Source organism: Zootoca vivipara, chromosome 1, assembly GCF_963506605.1.
Source record: "Zootoca vivipara chromosome 1, rZooViv1.1, whole genome shotgun sequence".
In the NCBI taxonomy this organism is placed as follows: domain Eukaryota; kingdom Metazoa; phylum Chordata; class Lepidosauria; order Squamata; family Lacertidae; genus Zootoca; species Zootoca vivipara.
Genome location: NC_083276.1, coordinates 82,610,599 through 82,629,017, shown reverse-complemented (window position 1 = coordinate 82,629,017; position 18,419 = coordinate 82,610,599). Strand labels below are relative to the sequence as shown.

Here is an 18,419-nt window from a genome sequence, read left to right as displayed (position 1 = left end):
GATTCAGTAGGTTCTTTTGTTGTACTGGAATTTTCTGCAGTCCATTTTCTTTTATAAACTTCTCTATTCCATCTAAATCTTCTTTTTCCCTTTTATATAACTGTTTGTAATATTTTGTAAAACATTTCCTTATCTCTGCAGGGTTCTCAATAGATTTTCCTTCATCCATGATCTTTATAATTGTATTCTCTTTTTGTCTTTTCTTCAATTGCCAGGCCAACAATTTCCCACATTTATTAGCCGATTCGAACGATCTTTGCTTCATTCTTCTAATTTTCCATTCAATTTCTTCATTTATTATTTGGGAGTACTGCACCTGCAAAGCTTTTATCTCTTTTTGAACTTCCTGACTTTTCGGATTATCTCTCAATTTTTTTTCCTTTTCTTTCAATTTGTCCAAAATATTTTCCTTCTTTTCATTTCTCCTCTTCTTCCAAATTGTATTCTGCTGAATCAAAAATCCTCTCATTACTGCTTTGCTGGCATCCCAAACCACTGTAATTTTTCTAGTGGAGGTTGTCTCGCTAGACGAATTCGTTTTACGAAAAATTCATCTAGTGAATCGCGGTTTCCCATTGAAATTCAATTAATGCGTTCCTATGGGCAAAAAAAATTAAAAAAAAATTCAATGCATTCCTATGGGATTCGCTAGACGAATTTTTCGTTATAAGAAAAGACCTGTGGAACGAATTAAATTCGTCTAGCGAGGCACCACTGTATGTTAATTGGCTTGTTTTGATGCTATGCTATCTGTGGACCCTGGGATGCTGGTCTCTTGGATTGATGGGAGATTCTGGGCAAACTGACACATGCTGTCTTATATCTTTCTCGTATCTTTACTTCAATCCTTTGTTGGGTCTCCTCTCCTTTAACTGTCATTGGTAGCAGGCTACCTCAGCAGGAGAGATGAGAAACAGGGCTCATTCCATCAGTTCTGTTGAAAGATCAGCCCCACTAGGTGCCTCCTACTTCTACTGTTTCTATTCCAGATGATCGTTATAGGAACTACTGTCGTACCTTAAGAATTGCCACTTACTGCCTGATGCTGGGGAGAGGTAGTTGCATGTCAAGACCCCGCAACCACCCCCTCAAGGAGGAATAAAAACACTAGGACACAGGATATAAGGTTAATGTTATTGGGCAAATTGAGGCCACAACTTTATTGGTTACAGAATGTGAGTGGTATTGGCTTAGGCATTGAGTAGACCGGGCTACATCTGACTCCTGCCCGCTGTGCAGATAGTCTGGTAGGGTAAACCACCGGTAGGGGGAGCCCCATCGATGCAAACCAACTCGAGCTCACCCCTGGGTTCCCGGAAGGGTCGTGGCATGGCCCTAGCCCCGCCCCAGGCTTCAGACAAGATCCACCCCCCCGGATTCCTTTAACGGAATACACCTACGCATGGAGGGGCAGGCGATGGCCGGGCGGTGGAGTGGATTTTCCAGCCAGGTGCAATTGTGGCCCAAGCTGGGTGCCATAGTCCAGTCCTGCATAGCTGTTGGAGGACATCAGCGTCTTCTCCCATGGCTGCACAGGATTGCTTTCATTTGAATCGACCAATCACGCAGGCAAGCAGACATGGCCCCAGTGGCAGACCTGACTGAAGACTTCAAGCCCAGGTCTCACTCAGTTCTGCCTATTTTTTATTTAAACGGGCTGCATCAAAGCCAGCCAGCCAGCTCAGATGGAATAGGATCCCCCACCCTCCACCCTGTGCAATAGATGTTGGTTGTGCCCAAAAGTGAAGAAACTGAAATTGACCAATTCTATGAAGACTTACAACACCTTCTAGAAATGACACCAAAGAAGGATGTTCTTCTCATTGCAGGGGATTGGAATGCTAAAGTAGGGAAGCAAGAGATAAAAGGAACAACTGGCAAGTTTGGCCTTGGAGTTCAAAACGAAGCAGGGCAAAGGCTAATAGAGTTCTGTCAAGAGAACAAGCTGGTCATCACAAACACTCTCTTCCAACAACACAAGAGACAACTCTACACATGGACATCACCAGATGGGCAGCATAGTAATCAGATTGATTATATTCTCTGCAGCCAAATATGGAGAAACTCTATACAGTCAGCAAAAACAAGACCTGGAGCTGACTGTGACTCAGATCATCAGCTTCTTATAGCAAAATTCCAGCTTAAACTGAAGAAGTAGGAAAAACCACTGGGCCAGTAAGATACAATCTAAATCAAATCCCGTATGAATACACAGTGAAAGTGAGGAACAGGTTTAAGGATTTAGATTTGGTGGACAGAGTGCCTGAAGAACTATGGATGGAGGCTTGTAACATTATACAGGAGTCAGCAACGAAAACCATCCCAAGGAAAAGGAAAGGCAAGAAAGCAAAATGGCTGACCAACGACGCCAGGGGACAACAGAGGACGAGATGGTTGGACAGTGTTCTTGAAGCTACAAACATGAGTTTGACCAAACTGCGGGAGGCAGTGGGAGACAGGAGTGCCTGGCGTGCTATGGTCCAGGGGTCACGAAGAGTCAGACACGACTAAACGACTAAACAACAACAATGTGCCCTAAAGTAAGCAGTCAGATTATCCATGGGATCTTGCTATGGTTGTACTTGGTTGCTGTATCTGAGACCAGGGAGGAAAATTTCCATGTAGACAAATTGGGCCTATCTGGGGTTTTTGCCGTCTTCAAACCAATTGTCACAACTTGTTGGCAGATAAGGCATTGGGTTGGCTTCTTAGCCTAGGTGGCAGGATGGAGGTTTGCCCCCCCCCCAAATAGTTACCTCTCAGGAGTGAGCCAGCAGTAAATCACACAGAGTAAGTGAAGTTAACTCTTTATTAGAACAAAAACAAGATCTGCATAAGAATGCCAGGCCTACAGCAACTCTTCTTCAGTAGGTCTTGCCCCTGTGAGGCAGTTGTGGAGACTGAAACTACCTGTCTTCCCACAGCTGCCTAAGTCCCCTCCCAGGTGTCAGGGATGTGGCTGAATCGAACGCCTGGGAAGGGTCAGACTTTGGAGATGAAGGAATGCCTGTACAAAGGGAGACAGAGTCTGACTCTGGAGATGAGGAATTGCAGCCACAGCCAGAGCAGGAGTGTGCTAGTTCACCCCCCCCTTTCACCAAGGGTTCCCAGGCTCGGAAAGCTCCCAGGCAGAGGGAGGGGAGGAGATAGATGGCATTGAGGGGGTTGCTATGCATCTGGGAGGCAGGCAGCGTTTAGAGGGATCTTCATTTGATAGCGGGGAGGGGGTGACCAACACGTAGCTAATAGCAGCAGGCCCGGAGATGCTCTCTGGATGTGAATTGTAAATAAATGTACATAAAACTACCAGAGACTCATTAATTCTGACTGGAGCTTGCTTGCCTGCCTGAGATCATTACCCTAGGGTTTCCCCCAAGCAACCTGAGATGGTGCCTGCATGTCTGTCTTGCCTCTCTTGGTCCTGGGAGACAAGGGGGAGGGGAGCCTGTCACAGCAGGAGGGGGAGACACCCGTGTTTCTTCACCAGCCTGACTCATCTCTGCCTCGTGGCCTCCCTCACCCCACTCTCCTGCTTCTGCTTCCGGACTCCTCTCTGTCACAGACTCTCCCAGCTCACTAACGCCTGTTACATCTTCAGCTTCTGACACCTCCTCTTTCCAGTCTTCTTCCTCTGACCACTCATTGTTGTGCTGCCACCACCACATCCTGGGTATACCCTCCAACATTTCTCAGATGAAAATAGGGATGTCCCATTCCACAATGATCATTTTACTATTTATACCCCACACAAATTACTGGGTCGCCCCAGCCACTTTGGGCAGCTTCCAACATATATAAAAACATTAAAAAACATTAAACATTAAAAATTATACAGGATTGCTTTCAAACGGCTCGGGGGTAGGATAACTCCATACCCTCCAACATTTCTCCAATGAAAATAGGGACACCCTAAGGAAAAGTGGGACATTCTGGGATTAAATCAGAAACTGGGACGTCTTTTCTAAGTCAGGGATGTCACTGGAAAATAGAGACACTTGGAGGGTCTGAGCCTTCTTCCCTTGGGGTTCCCCAGCTGGTTCCTCCCACTATTCCTCTGCATCCAACCAGCCCCTGACAGTGCCCCACTAAAAGGATCCAGGAAGGAGTGCTTTGTCCAGGAGCCCAGATGAGGGACAATGGGCTATAGCACCCATCCAAAATGGCAGTCCTGGAGGGATTGATCTGATGTCTGCCATAGGGTGACTCTTAACCCAGAGTTAACCCAGCTGAAAATACTAAACCAGAGGGCTGGGTGGTTGATTCAGGATACATATCTGATGCCTTCTCCAAAACCTCCTTAATCAAGTTTGGATTTGCAATCAATAAAGTTGGGGCCATTTTGAACCCAATGCCAGTTGTCTCATCCCTTATTATTTCCCTCCCTTTAGGCTCCATTGGCCACATGGTCCCTGCACCTGGGCCCACAATTGGTGCCTGAATTTGTCCCTCCACCTCACTGCCCTTTTCCCTTTTTGTGTCCTGTCTTTTAGATTTTATGGACTGTATTGTTAGAACTGACTGGGAATAAGCCATTCCAAGAACAAGGAATAATTGCTCCACATAAATAAATAAATAAATAAATAAATAAATTTCTATTCTTCTTCTTTCGACAGTCTCTCAGTTATGAGACTTTCGAACAAAGACTTTAGTGACTATTGTTCTCCGGAGGGCATTCTTCACATCTTTGTTCCTCAGACTGTAGATTAAGGGGTTCAGTACAGGGATAACAATGGTGTAGAAGACAGAGATGTATTTGTCAGAGGTGGGTGAGTACCAGGAGCTGGGGCGGGAATAGATGAAGAGGAGTGTCCCTTCATAGATGATGACGGAGGTCAAGTGAGAGGCGCAGGTGGAGAACGTCTTGCTTCTTGCCGTAGCGGAGTGCATCTTCAGGACCGAGATGACAATGAGGATGTAGGAGATGATGATGATGATGGAGGACATGATTTCTACTGAGCTCCCATACGTGTAGAGCAGGAGCTCATTGAGGGAGGTGTCTGAGCACGAGAGCTTCAGAAGCAATGGGAGGTCACAGAAGAAGTGGTTGATGACATTTGGGCCACAGAAGGAGAGCCTGAAGGCAAAGCAGGTGTGGACCAGGGCACTCAATGTACCACCAAGGTAAGAGAGGGCAACCAGCAGGAAGCAGAGCCTTGGTGACATGATGATGGTATAAAGAAGTGGGTTACAGATGGCTACGTACCGATCATATGCCATAGTAGCGAGGATGAAAGACTCAGTGTCCGCAAAAGTGCAGAAGAAGTAAAACTGCAGTCCGCAGCCGGCATACGAAATACCCTTTTTTGTTACCAAGAAATTGACAAGCATCTTTGGGACGATCACAGAGCAATAGCAGAGGTCAACCAATGACAAATTGCTAAGGAAGAAGTACATAGGGGACTGGAGCTGGGGGCTGGTTCTGATCAGAACCATCAGCCCAATGTTCCCCAGCAGAACCAAGCTGTAGAGCATCAGGAATACCATGAAGAGGACGACTTGAACAGCTGGGCTGCTGGCAAAGCCCAAGAGGACAAAGTGGGTCACTGTGGTTTCATTACCATCTGACATCTCTTTGCAGTATGTTAGGTACTGGAAGGAGGCAGAAGCTGGACTGCAGAACTCAGTGTGCTTAGGGAAAGAAAGGCAACAGGCTTTTCAATAAAGCAGGCATCATAAAAGCATAGCTGCCAAGTTTTCCCTTTTCTCGTGAGGAAGCCTATTCAGCATAAGGGAAAATCCCTTTAAAAAAGGGATAACTTGGCAGCTATGCATAAAAGTAGGTCAGCAGCCATGACAATAAAGAAGGGAAGGTGTAAATTTCAAATGGGCAGCATCGTATAATTAGAAAGAAGCACTGTTAGGTGGTCATGGGAACAAATGTTCAGAGGATGAAAATCAGGCATAGTCACCGACCTGTATCAGGAAACGATATGGGCCATTGTTTCTCTCCTTTCCTTTCATCTGTTGTTGTCTTCTGCTAACTAACACACAGCTGGGGAAGGAACTCCAGGTGAAACTCGGAAAATTAGAATATTGTCGAAAAGTGCATTTATTTCAGTAATGCAACTTATTATTTTAAATTTTTCTTTTAATTTTTACAAATGCTTTCTTTTGGAAATTCCACAGTGATAAAACAAATAGTTACAATAATACAAAAATAATTAATTACATTCATTAATTACAATAATACAAAAATAATTAATTACATTAATTACATTCCATTTATAATTGGCCCGCCTAACGACAAATAATTACAGTTACAACAAATAAAGGCTTGACATATCTTGCTTTGCATGTCATGCATCCATCTCATATATTGGTTTTACCTTTTAGGTTGCATTACTGAAATAAATGCACTTTTCGACGATATTCCAAGTTTCACCTGTCCATCTCCCTCCTTATTTGATGCTGAATGTCTCGGTTTTTGTCAGGATTCTAAGCAAGCAAGCAAATTTGTATACCACCCTGTATGTGCAGGTCTCAGGGTGGTTACAACATAAAATCACAATATCAAAATACATAAGAAAAACAAAAAACAACCCAGTAATCCCTTCCTCCTGAACACATTTTAAAATGGCATTGGATGTTTATCAGCCAAAGGCCTGGTTAAAGAGTAATGTTTTTGCCTGGATGGAGCCATCCAGGATGTGGATGGATGGTTGGGAAAGGAATCTCTCCTAGCTTCAACAAAAAGAACTCACTCAGTACTTCCAAGGAATCTGCACACATCCACTCCACCTTAAGGACAGGACTTTGTGTATGCACAGAGGCTATGTTTCTTGAATCTAAAAATACACACAAATATGCTGGTCATAACAGAGAAATGGAAGCATGAGAATGATTGTGGAACATGGATATAAAATTTACAGCATGTTATGGTTTAAAGAGAAAATTATATGAAAATGCTATATAGATGGTACCTAACACCTAGTAGATGGGCAAAAATGTAATTTTACAGATTGCTTTGGGAAATTCAGTTAGCCATCAGATGGTGCATAGGTTCTGTTGCTATTGCCAAAAAGGGCCTCAAAATTAGTTAATTAATGCTGAAAAATAAAATTGTGATAGTCTTCTGAACAAAAATGCAGACCCATTCAACATACCTTTGGCTACCTTTCCTTTTCTGAATTCACAATTTGCTCCTAAGCTGGAAAAATGCTATATATGAACCTTTTTTGTGCCCTTGGGGCATAACCTCTGAAGGATATGGCACCATAAGATCTCAGGAGTATTGTCTGCAGAGCATGGCAATTAAACCCTGACAGTTTTGTGCATTTTAAAGATAATGAAGTGCTTCCTATGAATCATACTATGAAATCTGTTTTAAGCTCCAATTATTACAGTTGAGATCCCACACTTAACTGTGACAATCAATCAATAGTCTCTGGACTTGCTGATACAAAGCAAGCATTCCTTGCCACACATATGCTCAGCTGCCCCTTACAGTCATGAATAGCCATGAGGCTATTCAGAAGGTTCTGAAGGTTCTGAAGTGGGACTATTGAACAACTGTCCCCTTCTCCCATTCAGACTGCTGCTTCTTTTCCATCCAGCTACAGCAGGGGGAGAGATGGAATTGCAGAAGCTCTCTATAAGCTCAGCAGAGGGATCAGTGACTTTCAGCTTCCATCTCCCTGAGCTCATTCCCTTCCAGCAGGTTGTTCCAAGAACGCTGCAATTAAAAACTAGTGCTGAGTTTGTCTGCCTCCCCTACATTATTCTCATACCCTCTTCCTTCATGTTATCCCTTTTTAGATTGTATTATTGATATTTATGAGCTGCTATGGGAACCTTTGATTTGGGACGAAGAGTAGAGTAAATATTATCCAGTGTGGTGTAGTGGTTAAGAGTGGTAATCTGGTGAATCGGGTTCGCGTCTCCACTCCTCCACATGCAGCTGCTGGGTGACCTTGGGCTAGTCACACTTCTCTGAAGTCTCTCAGCCCCACTCACCTCACAGAGTATTTGCTGTGGGGGAGGAAGGGAAAGGAGATTGTTGGCCGCTATGAGACTCCTTCGGGTAGTGATAAAGCGGGATATCAAATCCAAACTCTTCTTCTTCATCATCCATAGGCTCTGCTTCGAGGCATTATGGACCAATGACCATGCCTGTAGCAGAGAATCTGCCTTATAGGTGTAAGCTCATCCTGTGATGTGGATTTCTGTTTGCACCGGGTTCCACATCACAGTCTATGCATGGAAATGGCGCTGCCCTCTACAGATAGTCCTCTGTAGAGGGACAAGGGATGCAGCTGAAGGGGATGCAATGGCAGAGGTGGGATCAACAGGTGGGACCCTTCTTTTCTCCACTTTGGGGATGCTAATCTAATGAGGGGAATGCTTGAGCAGGACTAGAGAAACGTGTTTCTCCCTATCACCCTCTCTTAGGTCCTGGGTGCAGGTACGAGGGGTCAACGGAATGCAACAGCCGAACTTCTAGTAGCAATTAAGAGCATCAGAAGAGTCTTGCTAGATCAGGTCAATGGTCCATCTAGCCCAGCCTCCTGTTCTTACAGTGGTCAACCAGATGCCTCTTGGGAGGCTCCCAAGCTGGACTTGAGTGCCCTAACACTCTCCCCACCTGTGTTCCCCAGCAACTGGTACTCAGGGGCACACTGCCTTTGACAGGGAAGGTTGACATCAGGGTTAGAAGGGATCTTATGAATTTGTCTAACCCTCTTTCAAAGCCATCCCAGTTTGCGTCCATCACTGCCTCTGACAGGAGTGAATTCCATAGTTTAACTATGTGCTGTTGGAAATGATTTTGTTGCTACTGAATTTTCTAGCAGGATATCTTCCTTCTAGTGTTATGAGAGAGGGAGAAAAACTTCTCTCAGTCCACTTTCTCCAAATGGTGCATACACCTATATCATGTCCCCAGTGGAGTAGTAATGGGTGGGGGGCTGGGTGGGGGGCAGCAGGCTGGACGGGGCTGACCACCTCTGATGGTCGCCGCCGCCACCGCTGCCGCATAATGTGGCCACCATTGAGGAGAAGCCCCAATGCAAGCGAGACTGCCTCACTCCATGGCCTCACTCCGATGCAAGCGAGACTGCCTCACTCCTCACTCTCACTGCTCGTGGGGTTTGCCATGGCGCCGCGTCGCATGCCTCCTGTGTGTGCATGCATCGTGTGTCATGATGCATGCGTCGTGACGCATGCGCGCAACGGACACCCCGCTCCTCGGTGGGGTGCCTTCGGGTTTGCCGCCCCGGGCAGCCAGGCGGCTAGTTATGCCGCTGCATGTCCCCTGTTCCTTATTTTTGTTCCAAACCAAAAGCATTGTAACCATTCCATGATTAATTTGGGTTGCCCCTTTTTGAAACTTCTCCAGCTCTACAATATTCTTTTTGAGGCAAGGCAACCAGAATTATACACAGTATTCCAGATGTGGTTGCATCATAGATTTATATCCTAGTGTTATAATGCTGGCAGTTTTATGTTCCTGTCTGCTTCTGCTGACTCCTTCCTTCACTGGTCTTAGGACTCCAGCATTGCTGATTGTATCTATGTAGTGAGAACGCTCCTCAGCTCTCCCTGCACTTTTTCTACCTCTCCTTTCCTTGGCCCTTTTGCCTTCCTTATCTCCTCTGTCTGAGCAGTTCAGCATCTCACTGTGACCTTATGGTAGTTCAACCAATCACCAACAGAGACTTTGCCACTACCACAAAATGCCTTACAGCTTTACCATGTAGAAAAGACATTTGTCTATTTGTGGTAGTTGTTTATTTTTCAAAGTAATTTCATATCAGGTCATGTATTCCAACGGAACAAAAAATAGTACAATAAAGCCAATTTTGACCTGAGGGCATGATTTGGATAAATGCAGTGTTCCTTTCTGCCAGTTCCAGATCAAAGGATGGCAACCAACAAAATAGTTCTGTTAGTGCAAAGACTTGCGGCTGTGCAAAGGAACTCAACTTCTCTCTCCACTTCCCATGTCCACCCCCTAACTAAGCTCTGGGGGTTCTCCAGCCCTCTGGAGCAGATTTGGGGGAAGTTTAAGGGTATGCAGGGAGAGAAGAGGGAGAAAAAGTTCTATAGTGCAAATGGAAATCCTTGAGCCAATGGAACTTCTTCACTGGACACACCCCAAGGGTGTGACGACAGTGCCTATGCAGGAGGATAGTATGTTCCACCCTTCTGCTGGGTGGGTCAGGTGAGATCTGTGCTTGTTTTTGGAGACGACTTTTATGCAGTGGAGTTCACCTCAGCCTCAGTATTCAAGTTAAATTGCTCCAGTTGAGCACCCCTCATTTTTTCTTATTGTGGTGGACTAGAGATTTGTCCCACCCTGTATACTGCAGTGTGTAGAGCAAATAGCCAAAGCCCAATGCTGTGCTCCCCAAACCCTTGCCTGTGGGACTGGCATTGCATCCAGCAGCCATTTTCTCTACTAGCATTCAAGATGGATCTCAGATGGTCCCCCACTTAAAGGGGGCCTGGTGACAGGAAGTACAGTGGACCATTCTTTGAATCCTTCAGCCAATCAGAAAGAGATCAGACAAGTCAGATTTTCTGACTAGCCAACCTCTAACCAAGTATTGCTGCTGCTATTTCTTTGTTTTATTTCTGTTTTCTTCTTTGCTTTCCCCCTAAATGTTCTTTGTGTGTATGTGTATGATTTTAAACCAATAAAGATTAATATTAAAAAAACCCAAAACACACACACCAAGTATTGCTTTAAGGATAAGGCTGACTTTCAAAGTGCAATCACCAGATGATGATGATGATGAAGAGTTTGAATTTGATATCCCACTTTATCACTACCCTAAGGAGTCTCAAAGCGGCTAACAACCCCCTTTTCCCTCCTCCCCCACAACAAACACTCTGTGAGGTGAGTGGGGCTGAGAGACTTCAGAGAAGTGTGACTAGCCCAAGGTCACCCAGCAGCTGCATGTGGAGGAGCGGAGATGCGAACCCGGTTCCCCAGACTACGAGTTTACTATTCTTAACCACTACACCACACTGGCTATGATGATGATGATGATGATGATAATAATAATAATAATAATAATAATATATTATTATTATTATTATTTATACCCCGTCCATCTGGTTGGGTTTCCCCAGCCACTCTGGGTGGCTCCCAACAGAATATTAAATACATGATAAAATTTCAAACATTAAAAACTTTAAAAACATTAAAAACACTAAATAATGACGTGTAAGATTGGGATCTTTTCTCGTTCCCCCCCCCAAATGTTCGAGTTTTGGTAACATTTTAAAATATATTTTCCTAAAAGAAATTATGAAAGGCAAACCTAGATTTAGTCATGTTATATTTCAATTGAGAAAGAACCAATTTTTTAAAAAAAAGCATTTTATTGGATTTTATAATTTTATGATACTAAAAATGAAAACCATTAAGTAAGACACAGATTTTCAGCTAGTCAAGACAGTGTTATTCATGTGTGTTAGGTCTCTGTCTGGGAATATGACTTCAACAAGCGTTCCTTCATGAATCCCAGATGCTCAAGCAATCAAGGGTGACCAGGTCTTCATGTCATGCATATCTTTACAAAAGTTGCAGAATTGTAACTTACTCTACAGTGTGCTACATAGTAATTTTTGTCTAGGTTAATTTATTCAAAGGAATGTTTTGGGTACAATCCTGCAATTAAGCCACTGCAGTTAGCACCACTTATTTCTATCCCCCCCCCAATTTCTTAAACACTTTTAACAGTGTATTAGATCACACGCTTCAATAAAACGGCCCAGTTTGTCAGAGTTTAGCATTTATAAGCTTCTCATGCTCCACCTGAAAGATAATTTCAGTGTTAGAAATCTTCTCAAGGCATTTTTCACTTCCTTATTCCTCAGGCTGTAGATCAAGGGGTTGAGCATGGGAATCACCACAGTGTAGAAGACAGAAACCCATTTGTCCTGGTCCATGGCATAGTTAGAACTTGGCCGCAGGTACATGAAGACCGTCGTTCCATAGAAGACAGTGACAGCTACCAGGTGTGAGGCACACGTCGAAAAAGCCTTTCGCTTCCCCTCTGTTGAGTGGATTCGCAAGATTGCAGATAGGATGAAGGCGTATGACACCACAATCTCCACTGAAGTGAAAATGCCCAGGACTGTGGCGAATACAAAGAGAACCATTTCATGGATGCTTGTGTCAGTGCAGGAAAGTGCCAATAGCGGGGGAACATCACAGAAGAAATGGTTGATGACAGAGCCGCAAAAAGATAGCATGAAAGTGGAAATCGTTTGGGTCATTGCATTCATGAAGCCAACCAGGTAGGATCCAGCCACCATCAGAGCACACAGATTGGGAGACATAGTAGCCATATACAGCAGAGGATTGCAGATAGCCACATACCGGTCATATGCCATTGCTGCCAGGAGGATGCACTCGGTGCTTGCGCAGAAGACAAAAAAATACATCTGCACAGCGCAGCCTTTGTAGGAAATGGTTTTCTTCCCTGCTAAAAAATTCTCTAGCATTTTAGGGGCAATGGCTGAGGAATATCCAAAATCTAGGAAGGACAAATGGCTGAGGAAGAAATACATTGGTTTCTGGAGTTGAGGGTCGATCCTGATTAGGAAGATCATCCCAACATTCCCGACCAGGGTGACTAAATACATGATTAATATCACAACAAAGCAGAGTGGTTTCAGTTCACGACTGTTCACTAATCCCAAGAGGACAAACTCATTTACCTTTGTATGGTTTTTGCTATCCATTTCTCTGCTATGGCTATCATCTGTTGATAGTATCCAGTTTGCTGATGAAATCTGATCTGCAATTCAGAAAAAGGGTAAGTTGGTAAGGAACCACGCTTGCAGCCTGGAGCTCTGAGAGCAGAATTCTTTGGCTGCTACCAGTAGTGGCAAAGAAAAGCACAATGCCAGTGCAGGCATACATGAGGTTGACTGGATGAGACAGAAGTGGATAGAATTTGCAGGCACTTTGGCCTCCCTTCATGGTGGATGAAGCCTGTCTGATTACAGGCAAATAGGTCCATGGACGGTTGTAGTGGACAACTTTAAAATTTGATGGAAGGAAAGAATGAATGAATGAAAGAAAGAAAGGAACGAATGAAGGAAAAGTCTATAACGTTTTTTTAAAAATTGGGGGCAGAACTGAATTAAGTTTGAAGGGAAGTGTTCTGCGGGCATAAATCCTGTCAAATTTCAAAAGAATAGCTACAGTGCTAGGTACCCTTAAATTTGAGTTTGGGGTGGAAAGTACTAAAAGGGGTTGATTTTTTTCCTGGTAAAATCATCCCCTCTCATTACAAGCTTGACCTGTCAGTCATAGTGGAGCTTCCTCTCTGCTCTCTTCCCACAGTGGCGTATGATCTCACTTCTTCCACAACCCCACTCTCATGTTATCACATTATGGTAACTTAATGACATCACTATTGCTTTCAGAAGACACTTGTCTGCATTTTTTAAATGCCTCAAGCACCACAGCTTGCTTCAGGGGCCTCCAATTCAGCCTATACCACCGTATACACATTCTGCTTTACACCCCTTTGCCTCAAGATTCAGGATCCACTCTTCTATTAAATGCACCCCTGATCTGATTTGGTCTAAGGCATCTATGCTCCTATGCAATTGGAAACCTGCAAGGAGAATCTATATCTCACTAAAGGGATCTTGCATTGCAGAGAGTTGGACTAGATGACCTTTGTGGTTCCCTCCAATTCTATAATTCTGTTTCTGTGACAAGCTATGTGCACTGCGGATAACTGAGGTTTGTGCCATGCTGCAAAATGTGTCTAATTTCCAGGTTTAATCAAAATTGTCTGACATAAAGAAGTCTGCTAAAATCTTCCCCTCTGCTCAATATTTTCCCCTCTGCTCAATATACTGTAGTCCAGTTTTTCATAATTTGCAAATCTGTGTTAGATGTGCTACTCTAGGGCACATTTTCTGCAATAGATTAAAGTAAGGGAGATAATTTATCACTTCCTCTCATGTGTAGTGCCCAGTTTGCATATTGCAAAAAGCATTCATTGTCTCTCGTAAGTAAATATAATATTGACTCACCTTTGTTCTGTGGCTTTCATGAATTATTTTAAACAACATGGATAATGATGGTGGTATAATCTTTTCATTTGCTAGGGATCTCTGGAAATCATTTTGTGTCGGAAGTGATCTTGAAATTTCCGATATTAAAGCAGTATTCATAGTGATAGAATGGCTCTTAGAGACCTCTCTCATGTGCAATATCCCTTGTGATCAAATCTCCTGATTCCTTCTAATGTTCACTTAACAAAGTGATAAAATTGATTCTCAAGGGCTATTGCACTGATGCTCTATGAAATCTTCATGGATTCAGAGAAATGTTGGTCACCGAATATTACCAAGATGGTAATTTTCTTTGTAAAATGTGGAATATAGAAAGCTGTCATTTGCTGAATCAGGCCATGGATTAATTTATCTCAGTACTTTTTTTCTAGAAGAAAAGGTGCTGGTAGTCACCACACAAGGGAGGGCTCATAGACCCTGCCAGAGAATGCTCTGGACAGATGATTCCTGGGCTTTGGGAAGGAGGTGTGAGGCTCTGATTTGGGAAAAAACACACAGTGCTGATAATGTGTACTGGTGTGTACCGCTAGAAAAAAGCACGAAGTATTAGATACACCAGATACAGGGAACATAACTGACATGCTGTTTTATTCTGTTTTTAATGTTCTGTTGAAAGCCTCTCAGAGTGGCTGGGGAAACCCAGCCAGATGGGTAGGGTAGAAATAAATCACCACTACCATCATCATATGTTTTTTTTAACAATATCCATTCCTTTAACCAACAAATGCAGGATGCTTCATATTATAGTTTCAAGTCTGGCAAGGCGAAGCCCTCTCTTTCTTTAATATCTGTCAATAATTTAAATTGAATTCTTGGTTTCTTCCCCTGCCAAATAATTCTTTTTTTTGCCATTCCTTAAATATCACTGCCCCTTTGATTGTTGGAATTGATTGAAATAAAAATAACATTTCTGGTAGCACATTCATTTGAATAGCTGATATCCTACCCCATAGGGATAGTTTCATCCTTCCCCATACTTCCAGATCTCTCTTTGTTCCATTCCACACCGGTGTATTAATTGTTCTGAAATAAATCTATTTTCTTTGATGTTAACCAAATTCCTAAATACTTTACTTTTTTGACTATTTCTATACCAGTCTGTTGTTGCAACCTATCCACCAAATATTGTTTCACATTTTTAGCCAGCATTTTTTTTTGTTTAATTTAAAACCTACAACTTGTCCAAATTGTTCAATTTCTTCTAATACCTCTTTACTACAGTACTGCATAATGGGTCTTCCACTGTCAATACCATGTCATCTGCAAAGGCTTTAACTTTATACTCTTTTCTGCCGACTGAAATTCCTTTTATTTTCTCATTTTCCCTTATATTCTTTAGGAAGACTTCCAGAACCGAGATGAATAATAATGGCGACAATGGTCATCCCTGTCTTGTGCCTTTTGTAATCTCAATATTTTCTGTTATTACATTATTTACTATTAATTTTGCTTTTTGATTAGAACAGGGGTTCCCAACAAAATTTTCTCGAGGACCCCTCATCGAGCCACTATTGTGACAAGGACCCCCATTAATTCCTAATCCTAAAATTAAAAAGTGAGAGCCAAATTAAGGGGAATGGAGAAGAGAGGGTACCTGCGCAGTAGCGCACAAATGAAGCCGACGCGCGCAAAGCATCTTGGGGAGGTGAGCGTTAGTAGAATGCGCGCGCTGCCTCTTTGCAAAACAGTAGTGTTTGTAAAGCGCCACCTAATGGCATACAGCAGAACTACTGCCTCTATCTAATTCTAGTTTTGTGCTAGACTCTGCTCATGCAGGAAGCGGCCAAAACAAAAAATCTGTTATCATACGAAATATATTTAATATATTTTTTATTCTAATAGCATCTTGCGGACCCCTCTGGCATAGCTCGTGGACCCCTGGGGGTCCGCGGACCACCTGTTGGGAACCACTGGATTAGAATATATCGCTTTAATTCCTCCTATAAACAATTGTCCAATATCCATTAATTCCAAATTCTTTACCATAAATTCCCAGGATATATTATCAAAGGCGGCCTCTGCATCCACAAAGAATCATGTCACTTGCTTTTCATTCCTGACCATCAAATATTCAATGATATTCACCACATTCCTTATATTATCTTTCATCTGTCGGCCAGGAAGAAAGCCTGCTTATGTGTTATTTCATTCAATACTTTTTTCCATCTATTTGCCAAAATACTTGCAAACAATTTATAATCATGATTTAATAATGAAATTGGCCTATAGTTTTTAACTTGCAATAAATCAGAGTCTGGTTTTGGTATTAATGTGATATATACTTCTTTCCATGTGTCTGGTATTTCTCCATTCTTTAATATATTATTCATAACTTCTTTTAACGGTACAAGCAGGGTATGTTTCAGTTCTTTATAATATTTTACAGTGAATCCATCCAGTCCTGGCACCTTTCCACTTTTTAATTCTTTTATTGAATTTTTAATTTCTTCAATTTCTATTAACTCATTCAGTCTGGACCCATGCTTTCTAGGGATGGGGCAAGTGGAAATGTGGACAAACCCTGAGTCTACTTTACGTAAAACTTAATTGAACACGCATACACACATTCCTCCTATTCCCCATACCTTCTGGTACCCCTCAAAATTGGCTCCAGAGAGCTGGGTAGTCTCCCAGAAGACGAAAGGGGCTGCAAAGGGGAGAACAAATTGGCAAAATTCCCTTCCCTTCCTGTTAACAGAGGTATCTTCAAAAGCAATGGTCCTTCATTGAATGCAAGAGCACCAACTGGCTCATCACGTTGTTTGTGTTCCTCCTCCACAAGATGTCTGGAGGGTGGTAACATGAGAATAGGCCTTTTCTGCAGTTGCTCCCTGTTTGTGGAATGCTCTCTCCAGGGAGACTCCCCTGGCACCTTCATTATACACCTTTAGGCACCAGGCAAAAACCTTCCTTTTCTCCAAGGACTTTACTTTGAAATTTTACACTGTGTGTCAGGGACTGGGCAGAGGAGGAATGGTGGAGACTGCCTCCCCAGCCTGACCCTTCCAGAGAAGAAGACAGTTCAGAATTACAACAGGGGTTTGAGGTTTGAGGGAGATGACAGCTCAGAGGCAGATGAGGGGAAAAGCTGGGAAATACACAAAAGGATATGGCGCCTGTTCCTTTGACATCCAACAGATGGTGCTATTTTTACACAAAATCATGTTTTTAACCTGTGACAGGTGTGACATCTATATAATCTAAGTTCATACAAACACTCCGGTATTGGAATGCAACGTTGTGTCAAAATTTCAACGCAATCGGTCAAGCAGTTTCAGAGATTACTGGTCGTACACAAACATGGACATTTTACATTTTTATTTATATAGATATAGAAATGATTTTAATTAAATTAATATTAATTAAATGTTTGGGCTATAACAAAAGAAACTCTTTCTGTATTCCCCTTTTCTTTTACGCTGGCTGCTCTTCCCCAGCTGAGTTCCCCAACTGTCCTGGATTTTTCTTGTCCAACACATGGACTGACTCTCTGATGGAATCATAGAATTGTAGAGTTGAAAGGAACCACAAGAGTCATCTAATCCACCCTGCTGCAATGCAGGAATCCTTTGTCCAACATTGGGCTCGAACCCATGACCTTGAGATTAAGAGCCTCCTGCTCTACCAACTGAGCTAGGTGCATTGCATAGGACTATGAAAAAGGCATTCATCAATTTATTATGTTTGGCACAGAAGCAGAACCAAAAGTCAAAGTGAAATATGCTGTGCTGTGCAAAGGGAAAATACTGTAATTGGACTTGTGGGAACCAATCTCAGAGGCCCTACAGATTTCATATGGGGTGAAAAACTGAGAACACTTTCTGGAAATTCTAGAGGCCAGAAAGCCAGAAGTGCAGGTATGAAGAGCTCACTCCCAGATGCTTTTTGCATCTCTGGCCAGAAACAGAGAAGCTTGCAGAATGTACATCAAAGAGTAGGCCCATTGGAATGAATGCATATGGCTAGCTTAGGGATGCGGGTGGCGCTGTCGTCTAAACCACGGAGCCTCTTGGGCTTGCTGATCGAAAGGTCGACATTTTTAATCCAAGTGACGGTGGTGAGCTCCTGTTGCTCTGTCTGTGTTTTATTATATTACAATTTTAATTCCAAAGAATGCCAATAGTTGCCTTGGGATGTTGTAGTTTTTTTCTTTTCTGAGAGGTTTTTCTTCTTTTTGAATGAATGAATGAAGACGAGGTGAGCATTTCATCAAGTCTGGCTTAAGTCCCAAGAATTCTGTTGATTTTAGAGACAATGTGATCCTTTATGATTCTGCATTACTTAAAGGGAAGAAAATTGAGAAATTGCTATTCCATAGGTATCGTATGTATATCAAATACAGGATAGCTATATCTATATAAAAATCTTATTTG

At 42.8% G+C, this 18,419-nt stretch overlaps 2 protein-coding genes across 2 annotated transcripts; both read right to left on the bottom strand.

Moving 5' to 3' along the window:
• Positions 1–4,617: 4,617 nt before the first annotated feature.
• On the bottom strand, positions 4,618–5,568 carry LOC118081729 (olfactory receptor 5I1-like). Its single transcript, XM_035108150.1, has one exon. The coding sequence runs from the start codon at positions 5,566–5,568 to the stop codon at positions 4,618–4,620; it is 951 nt and encodes a 316-aa protein (XP_034964041.1).
• A 5,585-nt stretch (positions 5,569–11,153) lies between these two features.
• Positions 11,154–12,693, bottom strand: LOC118081588 (olfactory receptor 5AR1-like). The gene is made up of 2 exons (XM_060271911.1): positions 11,790–12,693; positions 11,154–11,194 (listed from the first exon to the last, which is right to left on the bottom strand). The coding sequence occupies exons 1-2, from the start codon at positions 12,691–12,693 to the stop codon at positions 11,154–11,156; spliced, it is 945 nt and encodes a 314-aa protein (XP_060127894.1).
• Between the last annotated feature and the right edge of the window lie 5,726 nt (positions 12,694–18,419).

Coding starts and splice junctions, on each gene's coding strand:
- LOC118081729 (XM_035108150.1), bottom strand. CDS start 5,568: ATGTCAGATGGTAATGAAACCACAGTGACCCACTTTGTCCTCTTGGGC.
- LOC118081588 (XM_060271911.1), bottom strand. CDS start 12,693: ATGGATAGCAAAAACCATACAAAGGTAAATGAGTTTGTCCTCTTGGGA. Junction 11,195..11,789: donor AGTGAAAAATGCCTTGAGAA/GATTTCTAACAC, acceptor ACATTTGGGGGG/GGGAACGAGAAAAGATCCCA.